Genomic DNA, 26,304 nt, shown 5'->3' on the forward strand with positions numbered 1-26,304 from the left:
CCCCCACACACACACACACACACACACACACCACACACACACACACACACATGCGCGCATTACATAATGGACGCATGCTGTGCGCACACACGCGCTTTTTAACCAGCAGCAAGATTGATTCTTCATGAATTCCCATCATGCGACAGAAAAGAAGATTCTCGAAGCCTGACACCAGGAACGCCACACACGCAACAGAATATATATATATAAAAAATATATATAAACAGGATTTTTGTGGAAAAATTTATTAAAATGTGACGAGATGACTATCAAATCTATTCGTTAGCCTAGCAAGAGCGATTTGCTTCGGGAGTTAGCACGAAGCTAGCTGAAGGTTATGTGATTGTTTTCTATCCACAATGCATGTAATCTGTTTTGTTTAGTTTGACAAGAAGTCGGACAAATCCTTTTTTGAGACCTGTACACACAAAAAACATTTTGCTCTCGACTGCACTCAAATTGTTTGGCGGGATCGTTCTTCTGAACCAAATGTCAAGTTTCGGCATCGGCGAGCTACCTGATCTGCTGGTTGGACTCGCTGCGTATCTTGAGCACCTCCTTGCCTTTGAGCTCCAGCTCCTTGGTGAGGCTGCTGATGTTCTCGTTGAGCGTGTGGATTTGGTGGTCCAGCTGAGCGATGTGCTTCTTCCTGCGTGTCACCTCCTCCTGCAGCTCGGCCATGCGGCCCAGCAGCTCGCGCTCCTGACCGGAAACAAAGCCTCTCCGGGTTACCAATTTAAAAAAAAAAAAAAAAAAAAAAAAAAATTAAGTGTATCTGCAAATATATTTGTCACTAAATGTCATTTTATTATCTCCAATCATTTTTTTTTTATTATTACAATGACATGAAGAAAAACATCAATAAATGAAAGGAAAACCTTCAAAATAAAATACATAAAAAATGATTAAAACATTCAGTAATTTCAGCGATTTAAATAAAATGCGTTTTGCATTAAAATTTTTTTTAAAAAGAATACTTTTGTGCTACTTCTTTACGATGTGATTAAACATGCTAATGAGAAGTTGACTTTCCAAGCAGATGTGCTGCCAGATGAGACATCTGCTTGCTCTATCGGAACCACTTTGGCTGTTCTTTCCTTTCCGACCCACAAAACATTAATGAGTTCATTTCCTCCCCATCTTCCTCCGTCCAACTATTTCCCTGCTCATTTTTTTTTTTTTAGCCATCTTTCTAAATAAGAAAAAAAAAAGGCTTTAATTATTCATCCAATGAGGACATTAGCCAGCGCTTTTGTCTCACTGTGCTGAAAATAGAATTTGAACATCCCCTCCGATTCATTTGGTACATAATCGAATGTCATCCAGTGCAAGAACTGCATCATATGACGCGCGCGGGTGTGCGTGTCCTTCATTCAAACGCTTTTAAATAGCGAAGAACGCCCACGCTGTGATGACAAAAAATGAAGCATGATTTTTTAAAAGCTGTGCGCTCATTAACATGAACCAAAAGAGCGCTCGCCCGCTCGCTCGCATGCAGGCCGAGAGCCCAGAGGCCAATTTAACACATTTATGCAAACGGCATTTGTCCAATTAGCGGTGGGAAAACAAACACACACATACACTGGCACACAAAGTTCGAAAAAAATTTAAATAAATAAAAATAAACACGGCACTTATAATGTATTGATCGGACCTGGAGGCGATTTTTCTCCACCGTCTTTTCCAGTTCCTTCTTGGCGGCCGTCACTTCCTGCTGGTGGTTTTGTCGCAGGTGCTCGATGGCCAACGCGTGGATGTGGTTCAGCTCCGACCGAAGAGATGCTATGACGACGACGAAAAACAAACAAAAAAAAAGATCCTTTTTCAAAATATTATTCAATTACTTCCATCTACTAATTACCACTTGGGGATCACAACTCGCCTGTCCATAAAACTTACCTGCCTCCTACTAAGCTGCAGTAGTAGTTGTTGGAAGTTTCATTATTACCCTAACATCAATGCTAATTTCTGCTAGCACGACAATGGCGTTTCGCATTATACATTAGCTTTAAGCTAGTAAACCTTAGTTCAAAGATGTGTTGTTGGTGTTTAAATATCTTCGGTTTTAATTCTATTGAAAAGCTTCTCGATGTGGAAGATAAACACACACCATTAGACACTATTAGCTTGACACTTATTTCAGGCCATAGAGCCAAGAACTCACACACACGCGCGCACACACACACACACACACACACACACACACACACACACACACATATATGCACATACTGCAGAAAAGAAGTGGAGGGCAGGATAATAAAAAAGGAGCGTCGGTAGTGAGACGGATGGCGGTGGCGTTGAGGTGTCAGGTGCGTGAGCGTGAAGGTTAATGGAGGATCATCCATCAGTGCTGTCACCCTACCGCGTCCATTGGACGCGGTTTGGAACCTTCCGTTTGGGTGGCTGGAGCTCTATATTGAACAGGGGTGGGCAAGCTTTTGCGCTCATTGGATTTTTTTTTTTTTTTAAAGGGAAGGATAGGCCAGTTTAAAATTAAAAAAAAAGAAAAAAAAAAAAGAAAAGAATTCCAAATGTGTACAGTATGTAAAATATTAAACCAGTTCAAAGTGCTTGCGCGTACCCAGCATGGCCTTGCCCTCATCCTCCAGCTCGAAGCGGAGCGTCTGCAGCTCCTGCTCCGACTGCTGCTTGAGGGTCTCCACGCTGTGCCGGTGGGCCTCTCGCAGTGACTGGAGCTCGGCATGGTGGTGCTGACGGAGACGCTCCTCCAGCTCCTAAAAAAAAAAAAATCTCAATGGTGGAAATGAAAGCTGAGCGGGGTAGCCCAGACTTCCGTCTCCCCCAGCCACTTCTTCCAGCTCTTACAAGAGTATTCCATAGTCTGTCCAGTATGTCCTGGGTCTTCCCCAGGGTCTTTCCTCCTAATGGCTTCTGCACAGAACACCTGGGAGGCGTCCATCTTAAGTTGATGCCCGAACCACCTCATCTGACTAAGCGGAGGGAAAGCCTTGACACCAACGGCCTTTGGGGATTGCCGCCATGACAGGTACTGATCTTTGAAGAAGTAATAAATTTCGAAGCGCTGCAACACTAGTCGCTGATGGTCGGCCACTCGTGAAAATTTGTTGCAGAAGCCTGCACGCTGTGACACTTTAGTTGCGTCCATAATCATCGCTCGGTGCGCGGTGGGTTATTTGCTCTTATTGATCAACCATGGATCTTTCTAGTGCTTAATTTTTTTTTTTTTAAAAACCTACAACTCAAGGCAAACATTCGTAATCCGAGCACTTGCTCATAAACGCGTCAGCGTGAAAGAAAGAGTGATTTCAAGGCTCCCGAGCTTGCAAGTGGAACATTCTTGCTCAGCACTCTGCCGCATTATGATCAGCTTCACTGGAGGTTTACATGATATTCACTCCTATGTGATGGCTGCACTCCAAACATTTTTTTTTTCCCGCGCGGTCTTTAAAATTCAGGCGCAGAAGGAAATCTGAAGAACCTTCAGCGTTGCCCCTTTCATCAAACCAAATGGTCCCCGTCTGAGATGAGCGAGATGGAGGATAATAACAACGTGATGGCTCCTTCTCGCACTGCTTAATGGAGTGGGTGGGGGGAGTTCCCCCTCCTCTTTTTATGGCTCCCTAGGTGCAACTCACAACACTGCGGCTACTGCACAAACGCGGCGTGAAGTCTAACAATAAGCTTCATTTTCTTTTTTTAAAGCACTCACAATTATAAAGTATTAAAAGCTTATTATCATTTGGGCTACTGTGAAACCCTTGCTATGTAATTACCACGACGTCTACGGTAGTTTCCATTAGCCTCTTGATGATGTTTCGCATTATACGTTAGCATTAAACTAGCAAACCTTCATTAGATGAAATTTTACGGCTTGGTTGAACAAAATAATGTGGTTTTAAGAGAGAAAATAGCACTCTATAACTCACCCATCCAATATCCGAATCTCTATTTTATTTCATAAAAACTTGCACTTATGTAAAAATAAAATATTAAGTAAAAAAAAAAATGTAAGAATTTTGTTGTTTTGAATCAGTTCAATGCGTATTGTGCTGCTCCTTCTGTTATTTGTGTCTTGGCCAGCTGGGGGCAGTACTATACGAAAATGGATGTACATTCTTTAGGAAGCCATAATAATATTCATTGTTCTTCGCAGAGGATAAAGAATAGCTTTTCCCACCACATGATAATATGAGGTTAAAATATGAGATTATTTGCAATACACAATGTCTAATTCCCTTTGTTTTATGTTTGACAGTAAACTTCAACTTCAAAACAAGTAAAAAGATTTTTTTTAAATTCTCATCTTAAAAAAAACTCAAGTCGGGGCACTTGTATCTCAAGGTACCAGTGTATTGTATTTATAGAGTGTGAAATATCTACTTGAGAAGCAGCGGCTCAGAACGTGACTTCAAAGTTTGAGAATGGCAACAGCTGGATCAGTGGAACTAAATTGTTCCGGGAGTTGAAATTGTAATGGGTAAAGCAGCACACAACTGTGCAGTCCTCACTTCATCTCTTGCCCGGCAACACGACTGTCTCTCTCTCTGCACAGACTTTGTAATGCGATTCCACTTAATGATTATAAAGCAAACCAGGCAATTTGCCGTCTGTGTTTGTGAAAATGAGAGCGAGCGAGTGGGAGGAAAGAAGAAAGAAGGCGTTTTATTTATTGCTTCTGTTCTCGAGCCGTGTGATGACGTTTGCATAGAATAATAAATAGAAATATGAATGCGTATGTGTGTGCGTGTGTGAGAGACGTTTTGAGATGATGAATAAAAAGAAGGACGCCTTTTCCGACCTGAAGCTTTTACATAATTACTGCTGCTGACGCAACATGATGGGACTGTTCCATTTTTTGATTCTGGAGTGAGGTGAGGGGGAACAATTCCGTCATGATGGTAAAAGGCAAATTAAGTCGTCAAACAGGAGTGATAAAATCCGAAAGCACAGTATTTGTTGTTTTTTTGCATGACTTCTTGTTTCTTGGGCTACAGCTCCCACCAACGCATGTTCCAGTTCTCTGGTCCTGTTAATATGATGATGTTTTGTTTTTGTTTTTTTTTTAATCAGAGAGTTAACTCGATTTTGGTTTCATTTATATCTGGTGTAATTCTACTGTTAACCACTAGATGGGGGCACACTTATTTGATTTTGAAGGAGGAAGAACGAAAGGGGGGTGGGGTGGGGTTGAAAATGGATGAATGGCATTTGCTGTAATCCTGCTTTTTATGCTGACAGAACGTGACAGCTGTAGGTTCATTTCATAAGGTGCATCTTTGGCCACAATTATTGATGTATATTGTCAGATGATATATTAAGTGGGCTGGTTTAAAAAATATATACATGCATTTGGTCCATATTTAAAATGGCATTTTTGTCATAAATCTGGTTCGGAAGAGCCCAGTGCAATGTGCCGTTCTCAGTAGGGCTGATGCAAAATTGTGACTGCCTCTATTATTGAAGTTGCCCATCCGTGGCACAGGGAATGTTTTCAGAATACCGCCATTCCTAATTCAAACCTTGATATCTCGTTGTCGCGCGTGCTCGACGTCCTGCAGGGCGCAGCACTGAGCCTCGTGCAGCCGCTGGTGTCTGCGCTGATGCTCCGTCTGCAGCTCGTCCAGCTGCGTGCGCAGGTGCTCGCGCTCCTGACTGAACTGCTGCTGAAGCTGCTGCAACGACGACTGTGACTGCGACAGTTGCATCTCCAGACTCTGTTTCAGCAAGGAGATCTAAAAACAAAAGAGATGGCTTGAGATTCACTTTCAACATTCTTTCCAATAGACAAAAGGCAGATTTGTTTTTAAAAAGGTCTTTTTTGAAAGAGAACAGAACATACAACAGCAGCAACCTGCAAACTATCCTCCTTTGACAAAAACAAAGTTTACTTTAAGTATTGGTAAATATGTCATTTTACTAAAGCTAGACCGCTCTAATGCCAAAAGGAAAACAACAGGGAGTGTGCGGTCTAGAATTGTTTTTTTTTTTTTTTTTTTTTTGGTATTGTTTCAGAGTGGAAGGGGACGCACATTGCTAATTCATCAGCACTTGAAACGCGACTAAGAATAAAGCAGAAAAGCTGGATTGTGTCACCACACACACACACACACACACACACACACACACACACACACACACACACACACACACACACACACACACACACACACACACACACACACACACGCACGCTCGCTTCTGCCCCAAATTTGGAGAATGTGCCGTGACTAAGATGTGAGTCACACACAGTGTCAAAAGGAGGGCTAGCGTTAGCATCCGCCACACAGACATGCAACGCGTCCAACGGTAGGTGACAATGTTGCAATATAGAGAAGTCACAAAAACTGTTTAAATCGCTTTAGCCATCCCACACGCGCTTTAAATAATTTTAAAAAAAATTGAAACCAGCTGAAGTTTACTGTCAAAGTAAACATCAAACAAAGGGAATTCGACTGCATATTTAAAACATGCACATCAGTTTACCTACATCAGGTCTGTTTAGCTTAATGCTAATGAACGATGGAAAATACCATAAGGGCTCATGAATAGCATCTAGCAACGGATATTAAAATAACATATATAGCATCGCAATAAAATGCAGGTCGAGTTGTGCACCCTAAAAAAATGCGATTAAGTGATTAGACCGTAACAACGGCCCTCTGAGGGAAACTAACTACAACGTTGACCGCAGTGAAAATGAGTTTGACACCCCGTGCGCAACATATGAGGCAGTCGCAGACGAGTCGTCGACTTTAAAGGCCACAGGCAAATTTGCAGCAGTCTAATTTGGCGCCGCGCATGTCAAAAAGTGAGCTTTTGAAAGGCTTCGAATCAAAGCGGAGCGTCCTCAAGGCGCTTTGCATAAAAGCGGCGGCTTGACGCCTCGCTGACAGCGTGGCGAAAAAAGGGGCCGCATTCGTCACGCGTCGGACGGCAGGCGGGCGGCCTTTAGCGGCGCAGCAAAACAAAGAAGGAAGCTCCTCGCTCTTGTCGTTTTGCCATCCCGTCTTTTTTCCGCCGTATTGATTTTTGAAATTATTTTTGTGTCCCGCTCTGGTGTGATTAAATCTGCTCTATCAGCCGGCAAATTGCAGGTGCACGTTAATTTTTCAAGGCCGTCTGCAGTTCACGCTGATCTATAAAAAGTAATATCGGCACGGGACCGCCGATCACCTCTCTTGTTGCACGCAAATTTAAACTGTCCCGTCATAAAAAGAGAACGGTGGTGGAAGAGACGACGGGGCGCACCTGTTCCAGCAGGTCGTCCACTTTCCTCTGCCAGCTGTCTCGGGAGTTGCTCATCTCCTGGTCTTTGTTTTGGGCCAGCTGGCTCAAGGCGGTCGCTTTGTCCGCCTCGTGTGCCTCGCGCAGCTCCTCGCGCAGCTTCTTGCATTCCTGCCTGAAAAATGAAACACAACGTGAGCACAACGACCAAAAACCTCCAACCGACGGTCATCCAACCATCCATCCATGCGTGTGTCCGTCATCTATCAATGATCCATCCATCAACTGTATCATCCATCTATGCAAGAAGCGATCAAACTCTCCATCCGACTAGCAATGTATCCAATGGACATCCATGCATCCATCCATCTATCCCTCCCTCCATCCATCCATTTTTCCAGCCATCATTGATCTAAGCATCCCTTCATCCAATAACCTAGCTCCTTCCAATAGTCATCCACTGATCCATCCACGCATCATCTAACCCTCATCAATGCGTCCATCCATCTTTGATCCATCCATCCATGCAGCCATCCATCCATTATTCATCCATCCATTCATCCATCAATGTATCCAAATGTCATCCATCATTGATCCATCCAGCCACTGTGTCATCCATCCATGCAACAAGCTATCAAACTCTCCATCCGACTAGCAATGTATCCAATGGACATCCGTGCATCCCTCCCTCCATCCATCCGTCCTTCCATCCATCATTGATCTAAGCATCCATCCATCCAACAACCTAGCTCACCCTCCTTCCAATGGGCATCCACTGACCTATCCACTGCGTCCATCCATTCGCCATCCATGCACCAATCCATCAGTTTATCCAAATGTCCTCCTTCCATCCCTCCAACATTCAGCCTTGTATCGATCCATCAGCCATCATCCATTCATCCAACAATCTAACATTCATTGATCACAAATCTGAGCCATCCATCCAATCATCTCTTACAGCACGCTTTTTTCAGTCACATTTTTGCTTTTTCTTCAGGCTGATATTTGTCACCACTCCAAAAGATTTTTTTTTTAATTCTGAAAAAGTCATTTCCCAACTGCCATTTCTGTGCCACACGCTTCCGTGCTCACACATACATGGCGTGTGAGCGTGCGTCACCTGAGGGTCTCCGTCCACTTCAGTTCCAGCTCCAAAGCCATTTTATCCATCTTATGTTTTTCTTCCTCTTTGGTGCTGATCACTTTAGCTTCATGTTGGCGTGTTTGGACCTCGAGCTCGGCCTGCGCCCCCCCCACCACACACACACACACACACACACACACACACACACACAGTAAGTGTATGGCATTTGTCCCTGAATGAGGTTTGCGAGGCGCGTAGCGTGGCGGGCACCTGCAAGGCGGTGAGCAGATTGCTTGTCTCCCGTAGTCGCCCCCTGGTGGCGTCCAGCTCCTCTAGCAGTTTGTCCTGCGCCTGTTTCATGGTGGCCATTTGGCCCTCGGCCGCGCCCATCTCCCTCTCGCCACGCTTCACCTCCTCCTGCAGACGTCGCACCTGACATACAGTTGGGAGGGAAATTCATGATGAATGCACTTAAAACCATAACCCTTGCTTAAAACCTTAACCCCAACCTTAAAACCAGGCTTGAAACACTAACCCAGTTTTAGCCACCAAATTTAAAACCCCAACAGAGATTTCCAGTAAAATCTTAATTTAGAACCCTAACCATGGCTGGGAACCTTTGCTTGAAATCTCTGTCTTGACACCCTAATTTCAATCCAAAATATTTTTGGGGGGAATTCTTAATTCAAAATTATGGCCACGTCTTCAACACCTAACCTTGACTTGAAACCCTACTCTAAAACCATAACCCTTGTTTGAAACCCTGACCCAGGCTTGAAACCCCAAATTGGAACCCAAACCCTGTCTGGAAGCCCTAATTTGAATCTGTAAGTTTCTTGAGACCCTGACCAAGTCTTGAAACTTAAACCTAAATGTAAGACCCTATTTTAAAAAATCATAACCCTTGATTGAAATTGTAGCCAAGACTTGAAACCCTAATTTCATGAAACCTTAATTTGAATCTCTAACTGCTGTTTGAAACCCTGACAAAGTCTCGAAACCCGACTTTAAAATGTGGCAGTTTTGTTTTGTTTTGAATCCCTGCGCTAACTCGAAGCCCCAACCCAATTTGAAACCTTAATTTGAATCTGTAACTCTCGTTTAGAACCCTGACCGAGGCTTGAAACCCTAATTTCATGAAACCTTAATTTGAATCTCTAACTGCTGTTTAAAACCCTGACAAAGTATTGAAACCCAACTTTAAAACTGGCAGTCTTTTTTTTTTTAAATCCCTGCGCTAACTCGAAGCCCCAATGAACCCTTGTTTTTCCCTAAACTCCAATTTGAAACCTTAATTTGAATCTGTAACCCTCGTTTAGAACCCTGACCGAGGCTTGAAACCCTAACCGAAGTTTTCAGCCTTGTTTGATAGCCAAACCCAGGCTTGAAAAACCGTCATTTCTGCTCACCTCGTGGTCGGCGGCGTCGAGCTTTGAGCTCATTTCCTCTCTCAGCTGCTCCAGCTGCTGAAGCAGAGCACTCCTCTGCTCCTCCAGCGTGTGGCGCTCTCGCTCAAACTGCTGCTCCAGCTCCTGCACGCGCGCACACAAACACACGAGCATTTGAGTGAAATGTAAAAAGCTGCTACCAAATGGAAGCGACGCCATGTGTCACTTTGGATCTTGTGTGCCGCTCGCAGCGTCATTTGCCAAATGTGCCACGTGGCTCCAGGTTTATTTCGGGTTCGGGCTAACGAGCGCGGCTTTGCTGGGGAGCCAGCGGGGGATCGTTCGAGCGGAAAAGCGCGGCCGGACAACCGCACGGACGCTCGTTGGGCCCTCTCGTCGTACGAATCGGCTTCCATGATGGGTCTGCGGGGATTTGAATGATTTTGTATCCTAACGCAATCGTAAAACCTTCATTTGATATCCTAAATCAGATCTACAACCCTGGTTTGAAACACGAGCCCAGAACTGAAACCCTCATTTCAAAACCCTACCCTGAATCCCAAACTGTTGTCGAAAACATGAGCCCCATCTTAAATCCTCACCATGATTTGACACAATTTTAAAACCCCAATTTATACCCTTATTTGAAATATGAATCTGAACATCAAGCCAGTCTTCAAACCTGAACATCGACTTTGACTTTTCAACCCAACCCAGGCTTTGAAAAACAATTTATTCAAACCACAACCCTTATGTTTGAAATCCCAACAAAGGCTTCAAACACGAAATTAAAACCCCAACGCAGACTTGAAAACATAACCTGTGTTTAAAACTCGATATTCAAAGCCCGACCCTTGTTTGGAACCCTAACTAAAAACCCTAACCTTATTTGAAACCATAACCGAGGCTTGATCGCCCAATTTAAACACATCCTGTCGGCACCAAGCCGACATTCATGTTTTTTCGAAGCCCTGCGCACCGAACACGGCGTACTATATCCGCGCTATACCGATGTGTGCATGTGGTGCCGATGATGATGATGACGATGACATAACACGTAGCGTATGTAGGACGCAAGCGGCTTAAAAGCATCAGCATGAATAACTCACATGTCGGATTTTAATGCAAGTACACGGCCCCGCTGATGCTAAGTAACTTCAAATATTCATCTCTAAGTATGCGCACTTCATGTACTGGATGCTCAGCGGCCACAATCATGCTAGCCACAGTCTTGATGCCGCTTAAAAAAAATGATTGTTGAGGGGCTCTTGACCTTTTTATGGATGGAGAGTGATGGGGGTGGGCTGTGGACGCCTCCCTCTGTTGAATGCCTCCTTGACACCCAGTCGCAAGCCCCCATCGCAAAGTCAGATATTCTTTCTCCTCTGTGAAGAACAACTCATGTTCCCACGGCCCGAGTTTAGCTGCGAGACTGCGATTTTCTCTCACAGGTCAAAGTGCGCCGGCAACTGTCTATGGCTGCATTTACTTGTGAATATTTTCTATTAGCATTTATAAGAATGTGTTGGTCGCCATGACAACGAGTTACGGCGTTAAGGGAAGGGTGGGGGGATGCACTCACCGCCAAGAGCCTGTTTTTGTCCTTCTCTGCGCCACTGAGCGCATTCTCCAGCGCGGCCCGATGCTTCTTGGCCATGTCGTCCAGAACCCGGGCCTGGTTCTCCTTGGTTTGGCTGCTCTCTTCCTCGTAGCGAGCTCGCAGGCCGCTCATGTCCTTTTCGTGAGCCGCCTTCTCCTCACGTAGCGTCTGCCAAAACACACACACACGCTGACACTCGCGCCATATGCTTCGTCACTCTGCCATATTGACAGCGATTACTAATGAGCCGGCGCGGATTCAGAAAGCGTCTCACGCCTTTTCTCGGCTGTGTCCTTCCCAATGACTTGTTGTCTTGGTGAAGCAGCATGCGGCTCAAGGGTAGTCGCAGCCACTGTAAACGATTGTATGTTTGCCGTTTTGAGGTTTAGTCAGAGCACCTGGGCGACCAGATTCTGAGGATTCACCAGTCCTTTGACATACGTCTTGGTGAAGCAGCACGTGACATTTTTGAAGCAAATCTTACACAAGTCCGACAAAAACGGCTCGGAATCAAAGCGGAGCGTCCTCAAGGCGCTTTGCCTGAAAGCGGCGGCAACGTTCCAAGAATTTTCGAAATTTCACCCAATGTTTTGCAGTGCTTTCCAAGCTCAACTTGCGCTCATTTCCATGAATTGTAGCCTTCCGTCAGCGGCTCCCAGAAGACAACGCGGCGGCAAATGTCAGCGCCGGTGGGCCGACAAAGGCGACATGAAGCCGCCATACTTGACATTCAGCATCGGGCAGGCGCCGCCGGCTCTTCATGCGACCTTTTCCAAAGAGTTGTTTTTCCTCAAGACTGGCAAATACGCTTATTGACACTCTGTCACTGCGGCCTCTCACTATTTTCGCCATTATTCAATTTCGCAACTTTGCAATATTGAGGGGAGAGAAAAATATCATAAAAATTGCAATTTGATTCTTTTTTTCACTCCTCGTAGTCAAACTTAGCGTGTCTATTTTTCTGTGGTCCTCTACCTTGTGTAGTGACTGCAGCTGCTGCTTGTGCCTCTCGTCCAGCGCTTGGCTCTGCCCGTGAAGCGCCTCTCGCTCCTCCTCCAGCCTGAGCACCTTGTCTTTCAGACGGCTGCGCTCGTTGTCCAGGTCGCGCACGGCCGCCTCCTGCGTCATCTGGGTGGCCTGCAGGCTGCTGATCTGACCTGACGGCAGTTCACACAACCTCACGGTCGAGCTCCGCTCGCACTAACAACGTGGCCGCCAAACCGGGTGCTCCCCAATTTTTTTTTTTTTTTTTTTGGGGGGGGGGGGGGGGGCACTTTGAGGAGGATCTCGGTGGCCTGCTGCTGAACTCGATCCCGGGCCGCCTCCAGCTCGCACTCGGCCTCCTTTTGGCGGATTTCCACGATCTCGGAATTCTGCGTCACCTCTTCCAGCTGCTTGCTCAGCTCCTGAGGAAGCGGCCGTGCGCACACGTTTGAATGAATCCCCCTTACACTTCTATAACAAGTCTAATAACTATTAAATTAATATTTGTGATTTTTTTTTTTTTTTTTTTTTTACTTACATATTTTATTTAATTCGTTTTTTTTCAGGCATCATTTCTGTATCAACTTTAATGACGTTGAATAAAAGCATGATCATACTGCCGTCCTCACCTTGACGGCGTTCTCGGAGGTGGCGAGCGAGGCCTGCAGCTTGTGCGAGCGCTCGCGGTTTTCGCGCGCCTCATCCGTGACGCGGGCCAACTCGGTCCGGAGCTTGCCCAGAGTCTTCTGCAATGCCGCCTCCTGCGTCTGAAATTCGCGGCGCAGCTCGGCCTCGGTGCGCTTCCACGCCAAGAGGTTGTCGGCCGTCAGCTGCTGAGTCCGCTTCATGGCCTCTAGTTCACGTTCGTAGAAGGCTTGAGCCTTGGGAAAAAAAATAAAAAAACTGTAATGATCGTAAAACACATTTGAGGTCTCAGAAAGGTCACACCGGTCGGTACCTTGCTCAGTTTGGCCTCATACTCTTCCACCAGTCTCTTCTTGTCCTGCTTGAGTTCTTCCACTCGCTCCGTCAGAGAATCCACCTGAAACAACCAAAACAGAATCAGCGTCTGAGGTCCCTCCTCCCGCTTAGATTTGAGTTTTTGCAGCGTACCTCGGCTTTGTGGAGCTGGCCCAGCTTCTCTTGGTCTTTGCTGTAGTTGGCATTGTGGCTCTGGTGGCTGCGGAGCAGCTCCTGGACCTCCTGCCGGTGTTGGCCCTTCAGCTCCTCTAGCGCCACCTTCTTCTCTTGCTCAAACTGCGCCTGCGCCTGGCCGAAGGTACGCAGCTTCTCCTCGAAGGAGCGTCGCATGTCCTCCACCTCGCGCGACATGGACACCACCCGTTGAGTGTGCTGAGAGCCAAAGTCACAAGTAAACGTCTCGAGTGAGGAGAAGCGGAGGCAGGCTTGGAAATATTCCCGACTACTGGAGCTACCTGAGCCTCGGTGCACAGCTGCAGGTCCTCCACCCTCTGCCGGTAGTTATCAAACTCGGCCAGCGCCTGCCTCTTCATCCGCTCATGCAACTCCATGGACTCCTCCAGGGACTGGATGCGTCTCTTTAAGTCCATCTCGTCGCTGATCTTGCTCTTGTACTGCAGCGGGGATACAATAAAACAATGAAGAAACAATATTTTGAACTGGAAACAAACCCCTTGACCATTTGTTCAAAATGCAGGGGAGGCATAATGGATTTGGATTGGAGCAGCAGGCCGTTTGCTGCCTAAACGGGTGCCCAAAGGGATAGAAACAGGTATTCAACCGATTCATTGCTCAATCTAACATGTTTGTATCAGTAAGTCTGTGTTGCGTAGGGCTGCGTCTTGGAGCAATGCCTGCGCCATGCTCTGAATTCTAGCTGTTTTCTGCCTAGATGGGCAGCCACAGGGATGGAAACAGGAATCTCACCGATTCATTGCTCAATCTAACATGTTTGTATCAGTAAGTCTGTGTTGCGTAAGGTTGCGTCTTGAAGCAAAGGCTTTGTTATGATATGAATTCGAGCTGATTTCTGCCTAGATGGGCAGCCACAGGGATGGAAACAGGGATCTCACCGATTCATTGCTCGATTTAACATCTTTGTATCAAAAAGGCTGTGTTGCGTAGGGCTACGTTTTGAATCAATGGATGCATATTGCAATGACTTGCATCTCATGATTGCCTTAACGGGCTGCCAAAGTGTGAAAATGAAAGAGGACATAAATTCATTCACTTCTCAAACGTACATCTTTTTTTCAATTAAAAAAAAGTGTTGTGTCCTGCTACCGGTATGACTGGAAGCAATGAAGGCACCAAAGCAGAGGGCAAAATGAAATCGGGTTGTTTGCTGCCTAAACGAGCAGCCATAGGGAATGAAACAGTAAGCAAGCAGGAATCCCCTTTTTTGAAGTAAGGCATACAAAAGTTTGTTGTAATGTCCAACTGAATGAGTAACCATACAATTGATGTGCATTTTTGCTAGTTAAATGGGCAGCCATAGCAAACAAAACAGGTCGAGAGACCCCTGGTAGTCCGTGAGATTAAACGTGTAATTAACAAGTCAAGAGAGTGATAAATTTAGGATTTTTGTTGCCTAAGTGGGCAGACAGACCAACAGGTAAGTAAACTGGGGTTGCATGAGACTCAAAGCATACTACAAAAACAACATGCTAAGGTGCTATTCTTAATCACCAACCCGACTAAGCGCATGGTGGTAAAGATCTTCTGATGGCATCTGCTTTTTGAATGTAGAGGTGTGGACCTACCTGTAAAATTTTCTCCCTGGTCTCAGAGAGGATCTGCTGCACTTCCTCCTCGTGGGCCTCCTTCAGGGTGGCGATGGCCGCCTCGTGCTCGTCGTTCTTGGTGTTGAGTGCGTAGATTACCTGCGCGAGCAGAATTGACATACGTGGGCGTCACATGTACAATTGCTGTTTTGGGACTAAACAGGGAAAAATATAGAAACGTCAAAAGTTGTTTGGTTTTTTTTTTAATTCTTTTTTGTCTGAAACAAAAAGAAAATATTTTCATGGGAAAAAATAATACATTGGTGAAACAGATGCAACTGTTGTTCTCCGGGGAAAAAAAAAACTTGAATTAAACATGAACCAAAGCCATTTTTAGCCCGTCGATCACAAAAAAAGAAAAGCTACCACCGGCATCATTTTGACCCTTAAGTCCACCCCAGAAATAACGCCGGGGAACACACAAGTCCGAATGGCACGGTGAGGAGATTCCCTGCTCCGGATCGTGAGAAAGAAAGCTGAGTGTGTGTTGGGATGAAGGCAAAAGTTGTTCAATAATTCAGTAGATCAGAATCCAGTTGAACCCCCGCAATTTTGCACCCACTTACATCGCAGATTGTTGGATGCTCTGTTTGTAAGCATTGCTGCGGCGTTTGAGTAGCCGCTGTTATAATCATCGTACCATCTATGCTTATTTTCTTTAGCATACGTTAGTCATTGGTGTTTTCAATTCGATGTCAGCCTTTCGCTAGCAGACTTTCATTGGACTAAAGTTATTAAAATTCACGAAAAAGTCTCCCCCCCCCCGAAAAAGACATGAAATTGACAAATCATTTTCGTTAATAATTCTATTAGCTCTGTGGAAGATAATTTAGTTTCACTGTATGCGCTCGGTGATTTCCACTCCCCGCCCCCCGAAGATTTGCGACCGTTGCGCGTGGTGATCACATTTTAATCCGCTAGCGGCGCTCGCTAATCAGGGAGACGGAAGCGGGTGGGCACGTCTTTGCACGGATGCGCTTGGGAATGGAGCGGCTCGGGAGAGGGAAGAAAAGAAAAGCGGCAGCCGCGGCCGGGTTTACCGGAGCAAGACGATGTGTGCTTGACTTTCTAATTTCATGCCACTGCTAGCTTGACTTCCACACGCACACACAAGCACAATTAGCTGGAGCGATACAGACATCAGGATGTTTTCACTTGGCTTTGAACGATAGAACTCACTAAATATGTCAAAGACCAAACTAACGAACAAGTATCGAACCAAAGACCAAACTAACAAGGCCTATGCTTGAGTAAACCAAGCTAACAAATACTGTTTTAGTAGCCTAGCCACAAAATTCGAAAGCGGACTGTTCAACAAATAGCCCCCCCCCCAAAAAAAAAACACATAGCCACCTCGGCCAACAAGAGAAATATTTAGCACCTTTGCTAAACTCAAGTGAGAACACGTGATAATACTGTCCAGTGTCCAACACTTCAAAAGTTTTCTTTCCTTTTCGATGTTTTCCAAAGCTGATAAAAGTCCATCTGGAACATTTGGCCCGCTGCCTGCCTCCAGAGGCTCGGAATATTTTTAGAACTGAGTGGGAAGACTGTAATTACCTGCACCACAGACAGGTAAGGCAGGGGAGCGAAAGATGGGGGGTGGGTGGGGGGGGTTAAATACTTTCTCTTTCACACTCTCACACACACACACACACACACACATCTATATATCCGACTAGGTTTCCATGGCAACTGGACATAGCCACCTGCGTAAGGAGGGAAGTGCTTGATGAAGTGGACGTCGGGCGAAGTGAAAGCGAGGCATACGTGACAAAGAACACGTTCGGTGGCAAGCCATTGCCGCGGCCATTTTGGTGGTCATGTTGGCGCTTTAGCCACGCGCTAAATCAAGACCAAAGTTGCTTACTATATTACTACCACAAATGAAATAAATCATCCGAGTTAACAGTTAACAAAACGCACAAGCCAACCCACAAACCAATAAAGCAACCAAAGAACAAACCAGTCCACAAAAAAAAAAAACACAAAAACTACTGACCCAAAATATTGTCATACGACAAACATGAGCATAACTCTGAAGCAGATCATTTGGTCATGATGGTGTGTTTAAGAGTCCCTGTCCGCCATGGTCGTATGGACACGATGAGGACCACAATTAGGAACAGTCTGTCTCACTCTGAAATGAGTGAGCAAGAAATATGGTGGCCTGGAATGGTCAAAAAGACTCCAAATGAGATTGAGCCTGAGCCTTTTTGCTTCCAGCTCCATGCAGTCAACTTGCGTTCTGTTTGGACAATGATGTAGCACTTGGCAAGCATGTTTGTCTTTTGTCCCCTTAGGACCACCGTACATTCCGAGAACAGGGTGTCCATGTAAAAGAGCACATCCGAAAATTTTGATTTTGCAGTCTTATTAACAATTTCAGCTTGATTTTTTTTTTTTTTTTTTTTTTTGGTTTTTGACATTTTGGTACAGATTTTAGCAAGCATCATACAAGTTGACAGACGATTTTTGATCACGGGCAACAAAAAAATGACATGATGGGCCAGATGAGGCCCCCGTGCCTCGAGTTTGACACCATGCCTGAGATAGACTCTACATGTATCATTTGTGGATGCAGCGAGTAACACATCAGAGCATTCAGCATATGGTCACACATCCACCATGCAAGTGTGTTTCATAGGCTTTGTTGTCGTTTTTTTTTCTTCCTTTTTCTGCCCGAGTGGCTGATTTTGCTTCTGCCTCTGCGCTATTGCTGCTATGCAAAATCAGGTCAGATGAGTCACCAGCGGCGTGCTGCTCAAAGCTACAAATCTCTAATCCACCCTCGGCCTGATGTCATACACCGCCTGCCCCGTAGGAAAACGCTGTTATGCACGGAGGGCCGCCGGACACTACATTAGGTACACCGGGAATGACAATACGAGAAGGTCCGACTCGACGTGGAGAGCAGCGCGGCGTGCTGGAAAACGTGGACGAGAAATGAAACGCACGGCAGTGGAAGGCTGGGGATTGGAACACAGAACTTTTGACTGTGAGGCAGACATACCAACCACTGGTACACTGTGCCGCTCGGCATGAATGAGATGACGATGAACGCGGGGAGGAAGAACCGCACACAGCTTGGGAAGGCGCGCGCACACAGGGCGCGGAGCGCTGACTCCCATTAGCGCTGCCATCAGTTTACGTTGGCAGCGTGTAGCCTGCAGCCTTCGTGTTTTGTGTGTCATCATATGCTGCATTTCGTCAGTGAACAAAACGTCAGCCTGAGATAAACCTGCTGCACTCTCAGGGGAGGCGGGCGGGTGGGGGCGTTGGGTCACATGACAAGTCACCGTATGGCCAAAGTGCTTAAAAAAAAAAAAAGTATTACTATTTTAGTTAAAAACATTTTTGCCAATCACAAATTCACCCGTTCAGGTTTTCCTTTTTCAGCTATAGGTTATAATTAGCCAGCCCCTCAACGTAGCGTATGAAAAATAAAATAAAATTGTGGAGTGGCTCGAAGTCCCTGTAATATTTCGCGGTGAATTTCCAGCCACTGGAATTTTTCCCCCAAAGAACTTGAAACCTCTGGAGGAAACTTTTTTTTTTTTAAACTTCAAAAACTAGAAGTACATAAAAGTAACACGTCCTGTAACTTTTCCGATAATTAGAGCAACGTGCTCCAGATAGTCGTGTGAGGCTCAGCATATTAGCGTCGTGTTCGGTCTTCATGCTTGTTGCCTTTTGAGAGCATTTGTCTCCCAGCAAGTAGAACACTTTTGGGGGGGTATGTTGTCATGGAAACTGTGGCGCTCTTTTGTTGTTGGATATTCTACTTTGACGGACTCGTTAGCGCGCTGCGGTGCCAATGAAGCGGAGAAAGACTCAAACGACGCCTAATTTGGGCTAAAGGAAAAGGGCTAAAATGCTAACGTTCATGCTAAATTCAACTGCTAAGCTAAACACAGACATTCAACTTCTAAGTACACGATACATATACTCTATAAATTCAACATTCTTGATTAAACTGCTGAGATGAATGCTGTGAAAATGCTAAAGATGCTAAATCCAACTTCTTGACGGAACGGATGAGCTAAATACAGTGTGAAAATGCTATGCTATGCGCTAAATTCAATACAAGGCAAAAGCGACAGTCGTGTATGGAGTGCAGAAGTTATCGATGACATTTCAAATGCCCGGACGGAATGCTGAGTCATGCTCTGCCACCATTTTGCAGTGACATCCTTCACGCGGTGGCCGCAAAGCCCGCTGACATAATATCAGTTTCTCCTCTTCCATATTCTGTGCTTCCGTTGACATTCAGGTACAACTTGAATGCATCTCCATGGTAACGGGGAGACAACCGCTCAAGGATGTTTTGCAGTCTGGTTGGCTGATGAGCTGATTTCTGGTTAGCCAATCAAAAGAAAGAGATGCTACAATGACCCATCAAATCATGCTCGCCACTCAATGTGAGCGGCGCGTTTCAGCATCCATGTGCGTGCCAAAGCACGTGCACAGCGGCAGTATCTTAATGAAATCTGACAAAGAATTGTGACAATGAGCGAAGAAGGAGATCCTTCCTGCAGAGGTTAATAAAATTCAACACACACACACACAAACGCACAGGTAGACACTCAAGCCGTAATCTCCTCTGGCTTTTCATTCTCCCAGAATGGTGTTTTATAGAGATTAGAAAGCCGGCGCAATGGAAATGCGGGGAGGGCCGAAATATGCGGTTGCCTTTGGACAGTTGTGACATCACTTCCTGCTCTTTGGGGGTGTATGGGGTCAGCCAAAAATTTACACCATGCGGGCTATAAATTTTCCTCATTTCAAAATCTCATTTTTTCCCACAATTCCACATTTGTCACACCCCCCCCCCCGCCAAAAAAAAATCCCCATTCATTCCCAATGACATATTCACATCATTCAAATTTAAAAATCTTCAACTCATTCAATTCACCTTGGGAACGATTTTCAACCAAAAATTCCCCAAATACCAAAATTCCACATTTTTCACCCATAGCATTCCACATCCTTCGATAACATTCAATATATTTCTATACCATTCCATCACCTTCCCAATCTGTCCACGTGATTCCAAATGTGCTCATTCCGTATTCACAAATTCATTTTCCCAGTAATGAAATAAGCCCACTAATTATCTTTTTTTGGATTATGACTAAGTACATTTTAATTAAGAAACATATTTTTAAGTCAAATGTATATTACGGATTTTGTATTTGATCCTTAATAAAGTAATCTCAAACCAGCACTGTGCATCCAATCAGAATGTGCTGATAGCAAATGCTATATTAATCACAGCCATTAGGGGGCGCATTTACTTGTTCTCATACGTCTGCCTCTTCGAGGGGAAATAGGGAAGGATGAGACGCAAGAATACGGTCGGCATACTTGGTGACTCACATTCAGAATGCACCGGTTTTGCTAACGCAACAGAAAACCAATGATAAATGTTTTCCTTCCACCTTGTTTACTCAATGTTGATTGTTTTTTTACATTTTAAAAGCACTGCATTCAAATTTCAACGACGCCACCTGGTCTGGCAGCCTCCGCTATTCCGATTTAAGTGTGTCCTGTGCCTCCAACAGCAAGCGTGTGTGAACGTGTGAGACGCCGCCAGACCCCCGGCTTTATAATGACACACTCAAATCCTCCGTGAGTTCCAACCTGCCAAGTAACTTGTCATTTGTTGTTGGGGATCAAAGCCCAGACCTCCCCCAAGGCAAGGCTGGAGGTTTTGGACTAACCTTGAAAGGTTAGAGTCAGTAAGCAGAGGCGTGAAATATTGGCTGCTTGCATTATACAAGCTCAGAGCACTTGTATTTACTTGGCTGTGTGCTTAAACAGCTCATTGCTATAAAAAAAAGCCCCAAAAAAAAGCTAAGCTGTTCAATATAGCATAGGAAATAGATAAAGGGCATTGGATCATGAGCAAATACAAATCCACTCAAATATACACATTATCCATATACACATAATATATACATACACATACAGCCCCCTAACCGGAATGAACATGCAGTCCTTGCAGCGATTAAAAGTTGAGCTGCTATTTAGTTTACTGTCAAACTTAACATCAAACAAAGAGTGACATGCAGAAGGAGTTGCAATGAATTAATCAAAATGCGCAGTGTAATTATTTTAATGTTTTACATTTTAACTAGTCAGTGTTTTTTTTTTATTTATTTATTTTTTATCAGTGACCATATTATGCAGGCTTCAATTTTACTACACATTGCAAAACGTTTTTTGGTGAGGCGGAACAGATTAATGGCATTGGCATTCATTTCAATGGGGAAAGATGACTTGACTGTTTGACAATTTCCCCGTGACCGTTCAAATACATATTTCTTCAGAAACATGAAAATGTGGTGGTAATAGACAGTTCACATATTTGTGTGTATGTTTTTGTTAGGAATAATTGTCAAATTTCATGATGAAAGAAGGATATTGTTATTTTGATTGCTGTTAAATGTGAAAAATCGGTTACATTTGACAGACTTCATCCCACGAGCAAAGTTGCCGCCTCTGCTTCCAAAATATCAAAATGAACATGCAAGAAAATGTCAACCGATTGTTGCTATGTCTGATTAGTGACTGATGTGATGTGTAATGTTGTGGCTAATGACCATGCATGTGACTCGCTGATGGATGCAGCATCCCGACAAAACGTTTTCACCTTCGGGCAGCACACATCGCTCACTCTGGAGCGACAGAATGCCAACACCATACTTCCTTTAAGAATCGCCTAATTTAAGGATTGTTTGCCCCCAAGGCGTTCGTGCATGCACATGTGCCGTTTGGCGGCGTTGACAGCAACACGTGAGGCTGCTCTCAAATTCAGCGTGCATTCAATAAAACAATCAAAATTGATGAGCACTTGGCTAAAATCGGACGCGTTCTCGTGTTTAAAACTCAGTTAAGCACACGGTGCCACCGATGCAAATTTACGTTACCAACTCCGATTTAATTTGAGGACTGTACGAATTCGAGGTAAATGCGAATTATTGTGTTATCTATGAGAAATCCACAACGCCGAGGGTGCAAACCTAATATTTGCACACTTCTGAACGGAGTCTGGGCGAAGAGTTGAAAGCAGCGGTGTGGCATCGCTACTCGGGGATGCAAAAAGGCCTCCACACATCTGTGCCTTACCTTGGTCAGCTGGGCGATCTTCTTGCTCATTTTTAAGTGCAGGTCTTGGGTATATTCCATGGCCAGGCCGGACTGGAAGGAGGTTGTGGACGTGGACGACGTTGACGATGAAGTGTATTTCCCCTGACCGGCAGGGCAGTAATACTGCTGCCATCCCGACCCAGTCGCCATCTTCACGATGATGCTTCAAATGCTTGATGGGGATGTGGTCTTTAATAATTAAAAAAAAAAAGAAGACTTATTTTTTACACAAACCTGGCTAAAAACATGACGCAGCAAGCTGTTTAAAAAATGTCCCATTTTGCTTCTGGTCTTGACGCGGAAAAAAAAAAAGTGACGAGCAGAATTTTAAGCTCCGGAGATGTCAGTGGCGGGCATCATGAACGACGCCGCCGCGAGCGCCCCGAGGTCGGGGTACGGCCGGCTTCACCTGCCGCTGACGTGCAGCGCAAGTCAGGCTGCCGTCTGGCTCCCCACCTCCCCGGTCGGTCACCTTGGAGCCCAAATGAGGAGCCGTCGCGCCGGATTGGTCCTCCCCTCACTGCTCCGCGGTTACATGGAGGTGCGTTTGGGCACGCGCGAGACTGGCGGGTCGGAGACGTGTACGCCGGAGGGACGAACGGACGCAGCGGCAGCCCACCCGCAACCTCAGCTTCCCCGTCAGCCTCCGGAGCTCGGCTGCTGGTGCGCCCCTGTTGCCATGGATCACCTCAACAGTCTGTACTGCGTTCAGGGGCAGTGGGACAAGCGGCGATGCGTTCACGGACAATTACACAAATGAGTGTCAATGGAACCGAAACTCCTCCCCAAGCACAAACGAGCCATATTGGTGATGACGATAACATTTTTAGAGAAGTAAATTATTTTATTGATGAGCAAAATAAAACAGTAGCTAGAAAGACCATACAATATGTTTTCCCGCCTTTTGTTAACTCATTAAAACAATTACCAGCTTACATTTTAAAAAACGTTTAGAATGTATTCAATATTTCAATTACTTATTCTTTTTATTCTAAACGCAATGCATTTAAATTGTTTTTTTTTTTGTTTGGTTAAATACGTTTAGAATGTATTCAATATTTCAATTATTTATTCCTTTTATTCTAAACGCAATGCATTTAAATGTTTTTTTTTTTTTGTTTTGTTTTGTTTTTTCGGGCACGTCTTTCCCCACTGTCACGTTTTAAAAGTTTGTCATCGACAGGACCAAGGTGCAGCAAAATGCATCAACATCCATGTCACATCCCAGAAGCACATAAAACATTTTCAAGACAAGCACGCCATTACTTTACTTAGCACACAGACTTTCTGGTCCAGAAATATCAGACCTTTTCTCAAAAGATCATCAGAGGGAAGATCTCACTGCTTATTCATAAACAGCGCGGGAGCGTGTCACAACTGAAGAACTAACAGAAGAACCCGAAGGAGAAGGTGTTAGGTCTTCACATGGCGTGCATCGTAACGACATCGCTCACTTTTTGTTGCCTGATGGCGTGCCTGTCACAACACAGCGCTTGTTACAATTGTGTGTGTGTGTGTGTGTGTGTCGCCAAGGGAAATGCGGTGATGTCGCTACCTATCAGCGAATAAATCAAGCTCTGACGCCGTGAAGCATGCTGGGAGATGCTCGCTCCTGTTGATGTTGCAGCCTCTCTCTTTGAAACTCATTTCTTGTCAGGGGAAAAAAGGCACCAAAAATGTTAGCATTAGAATCAGTAACGCCACTTCCAGTCAATTTGAATTTTTGCTCAGTCTCAGCCGCTAATGTATTTCGGTCCATTAATACAACGGCTAATTGAACACATTTAGAAAGGCAACATGACAACACTCACAGGTATGTATTCTTTATCCTCCCCACCTCGTAGTGAATGTCTTCATGACATCCCCTTCAAATACATTTATACTGGCCGTCAATCATACACAATTTTTTGCCGAGTCCATGTCCCCGACTGCGAACAACAGGGGACCTTTGTAAATGGGATATTTTGCCAATAAAAATGCCGACAGACAACAAAAATACTTTTCGGCTTCAAATGGAATATTTCACTAAGTCGCTACGTGCATGGGTCCGTCTGGCATGCAGAAAACAAAAGTCATGTCAGCGTGTTAGAATGTTGGATAAACAAACAAACAAACAAACAAAAAGTACGCAACAAGACTGATGCTACAACTTTTTCAAGCGATGTTTTGAAATTTCTAATTTTGACGGCCACATGAATTTCAGGTCAGGGCTAATGAACAGGAAAAAAATAAAAGTGTACATCTGCTTCTTCATGCATATGCCAACAAAACCCGAAACTTACCGTTTTGGAACAAGGTGTGAAACCCTACATGTAGAAGCCCACCTCTCATTTACCCTAATTTGAAAGTTGAACCCTTGCTTGAAACCCGAACACAGTCTCAAAGTTTAAACCCCAACCATAACGGGAACCCTAAATTTCGGTTTAAACCCCTAAATTCGCCGTATTGAAACCCAAACCATGTCTTGCAACCGTACATTTAAAACCCTAAATTCCCCGTCTTGAAACTTTAACAGAGGTTTTAAACCTTAACCCTGTTTTTAAAGACCGTCCCGCTGTCTTGAAACCCTAATGGGCAAACCAGTTCACAAAATCTGCAAAGAACGAAAGTGAACAAAAAAAGAAAACCTTGTGGTTCCTCATCTTGCGCTCCCCTACTGCCACCGGGTGGTGAGAAGGTCACATTACACAAATGAGCACAGAAAAACCTCGTCATTCGCGCGGAAGTGGGACTCGGCCAGCTCGCGATCGGTCACACAAATATTGGAAACTACGTTATTAACGACCATGAAAAACAGGAATTGCGCCCCCCCACCAAAAAAAAAAAATATATATATATACTCCTCAAATTTAGAAATTTGCTCCTCAAATGAAGCCAGTGATTCTCGAAATTATCGAATTGATTCAAAACATTGTGAGCCTCGTACTGTCCAGTATATACGAGTGCCAGCGCGCCACTAAATCAAACATACGAAATAAATCAACAAATGAAAATATTGCATCAACACACCCCCCAAAAAATAGAATGATTCTCTGCTAATGTTCACATCCCGAGATTGCTGTCACAGATTCCGAATATTAAACACGATACGAGTCGCTCGTCGAACACAATTTAAACAAAAGACGTCAAATATTTTGGACGCGCCTTTTCCGAAAAAATCTAAAAGTGCACATTTGTCTCGATCACTTAATTGTAAACTTGATTTTATCGTTTAGAGCATAAAAAGTCAAACGTCATTTGTTTCACGCCACCCGCAAACAAAAATGCTGAAGGTTTCCTCATTTTGCCGATGACGCAAGTCAACGTGAACAAATTCCAACGTTATGTGACAAACAATTCTAATGACTTCAAATGTTGAAAATCGCATGGTGAAATTAGCAACTGGAAACACACACAAATTTTCTCCTGTCTTGGACAAAATCCCAATTGAAACCTTACTTCTGTCTTGAAACCCTAATCGTAAACCCTATCCCAGTCTTAAAACACTTTCCCCGTCTTCCGGTCTTGAAATTCTATCGCAGTTTTAAAACCCAACCCTGTCTAGAAACCTTACACATGGCTCAAAAATCCTTATTTGGAACCAAAATTCGAAAACATATGCCTGTCTTGAAACCCTAATTCATGATGAAAACTGTAATTTGAAGACATAATCCAGTTTTGAGACTTCGATTTAAAACAGTTTTAAAACCCCAATCCTGCCCTGAAACCTTACTTTGAAACCCTAACCCTGTCTTGAAACCTTATTTGGAGTAAAGTTAGCAACGCTACAAACAAAATCAAACAAAAGGAAACCTAAATTCCAGTTGAAAATGTCGATTCTCCCAGCATGTTTGTCATAATAGTTTTTTCTTGTTACTTTATGGACATAGGGCCATAAATTATGATTTTATGACATTTGGGTTACGAAGGGGTTGGAGGGGGTGAGAAAGTTCTGAGGAAAGAAACCTGAGAAAGAGAAAAATAAAAGCAGGAAGACAACAAAGTGTCATCAGTTATCCCCATGATGACAAAAAATGAAAAAGTAAAAACAAAACAAATTAAAAACAGACAGGAATCCCCCAAAATGTAGAAAAAAACATCAAAATAAAAAGGGCTGGAAATAAAAATTAACAAAGAGGAATG

General features: G+C 44.4%; 1 protein-coding gene across 2 annotated transcripts in view; it reads right to left on the reverse strand.

The window, feature by feature from the left end:
* fam184ab (family with sequence similarity 184 member Ab) overlaps positions 1–22,940 on the reverse strand; it is a 30,827-nt gene extending 7,887 nt beyond the window's left edge. Inside the window, exons 1-17 of one of the 2 annotated variants that reach the window (XM_019882747.1) lie at positions 22,162–22,940; positions 15,010–15,129; positions 13,702–13,860; positions 13,379–13,618; positions 13,224–13,307; positions 12,895–13,146; positions 12,555–12,687; positions 12,257–12,441; positions 11,264–11,449; positions 9,703–9,825; positions 8,564–8,725; positions 8,330–8,451; positions 7,234–7,384; positions 5,505–5,717; positions 2,585–2,738; positions 1,655–1,782; positions 518–702 (exon numbers count right to left, since the gene is read on the reverse strand). In XM_019882747.1, the coding sequence (XP_019738306.1) occupies positions 518–702; positions 1,655–1,782; positions 2,585–2,738; positions 5,505–5,717; positions 7,234–7,384; positions 8,330–8,451; positions 8,564–8,725; positions 9,703–9,825; positions 11,264–11,449; positions 12,257–12,441; positions 12,555–12,687; positions 12,895–13,146; positions 13,224–13,307; positions 13,379–13,618; positions 13,702–13,860; positions 15,010–15,129; positions 22,162–22,332 (2,768 nt within the window). In that variant the 5' untranslated portion in view covers positions 22,333–22,940. The remainder of the gene's footprint in view (positions 1–517; positions 703–1,654; positions 1,783–2,584; positions 2,739–5,504; positions 5,718–7,233; positions 7,385–8,329; positions 8,452–8,563; positions 8,726–9,702; positions 9,826–11,263; positions 11,450–12,256; positions 12,442–12,554; positions 12,688–12,894; positions 13,147–13,223; positions 13,308–13,378; positions 13,619–13,701; positions 13,861–15,009; positions 15,130–22,161) is intronic. The other variant, XM_019882748.1, reaches the window with a different exon arrangement.
* Positions 22,941–26,304: the final 3,364 nt, after the last annotated feature.

This window comes from Hippocampus comes, unplaced genomic scaffold (genome assembly GCF_001891065.2).
Source record: "Hippocampus comes isolate QL1 unplaced genomic scaffold, H_comes_QL1_v1.1 scaffold5, whole genome shotgun sequence".
NCBI lineage: Eukaryota > Metazoa > Chordata > Actinopteri > Syngnathiformes > Syngnathidae > Hippocampus > Hippocampus comes.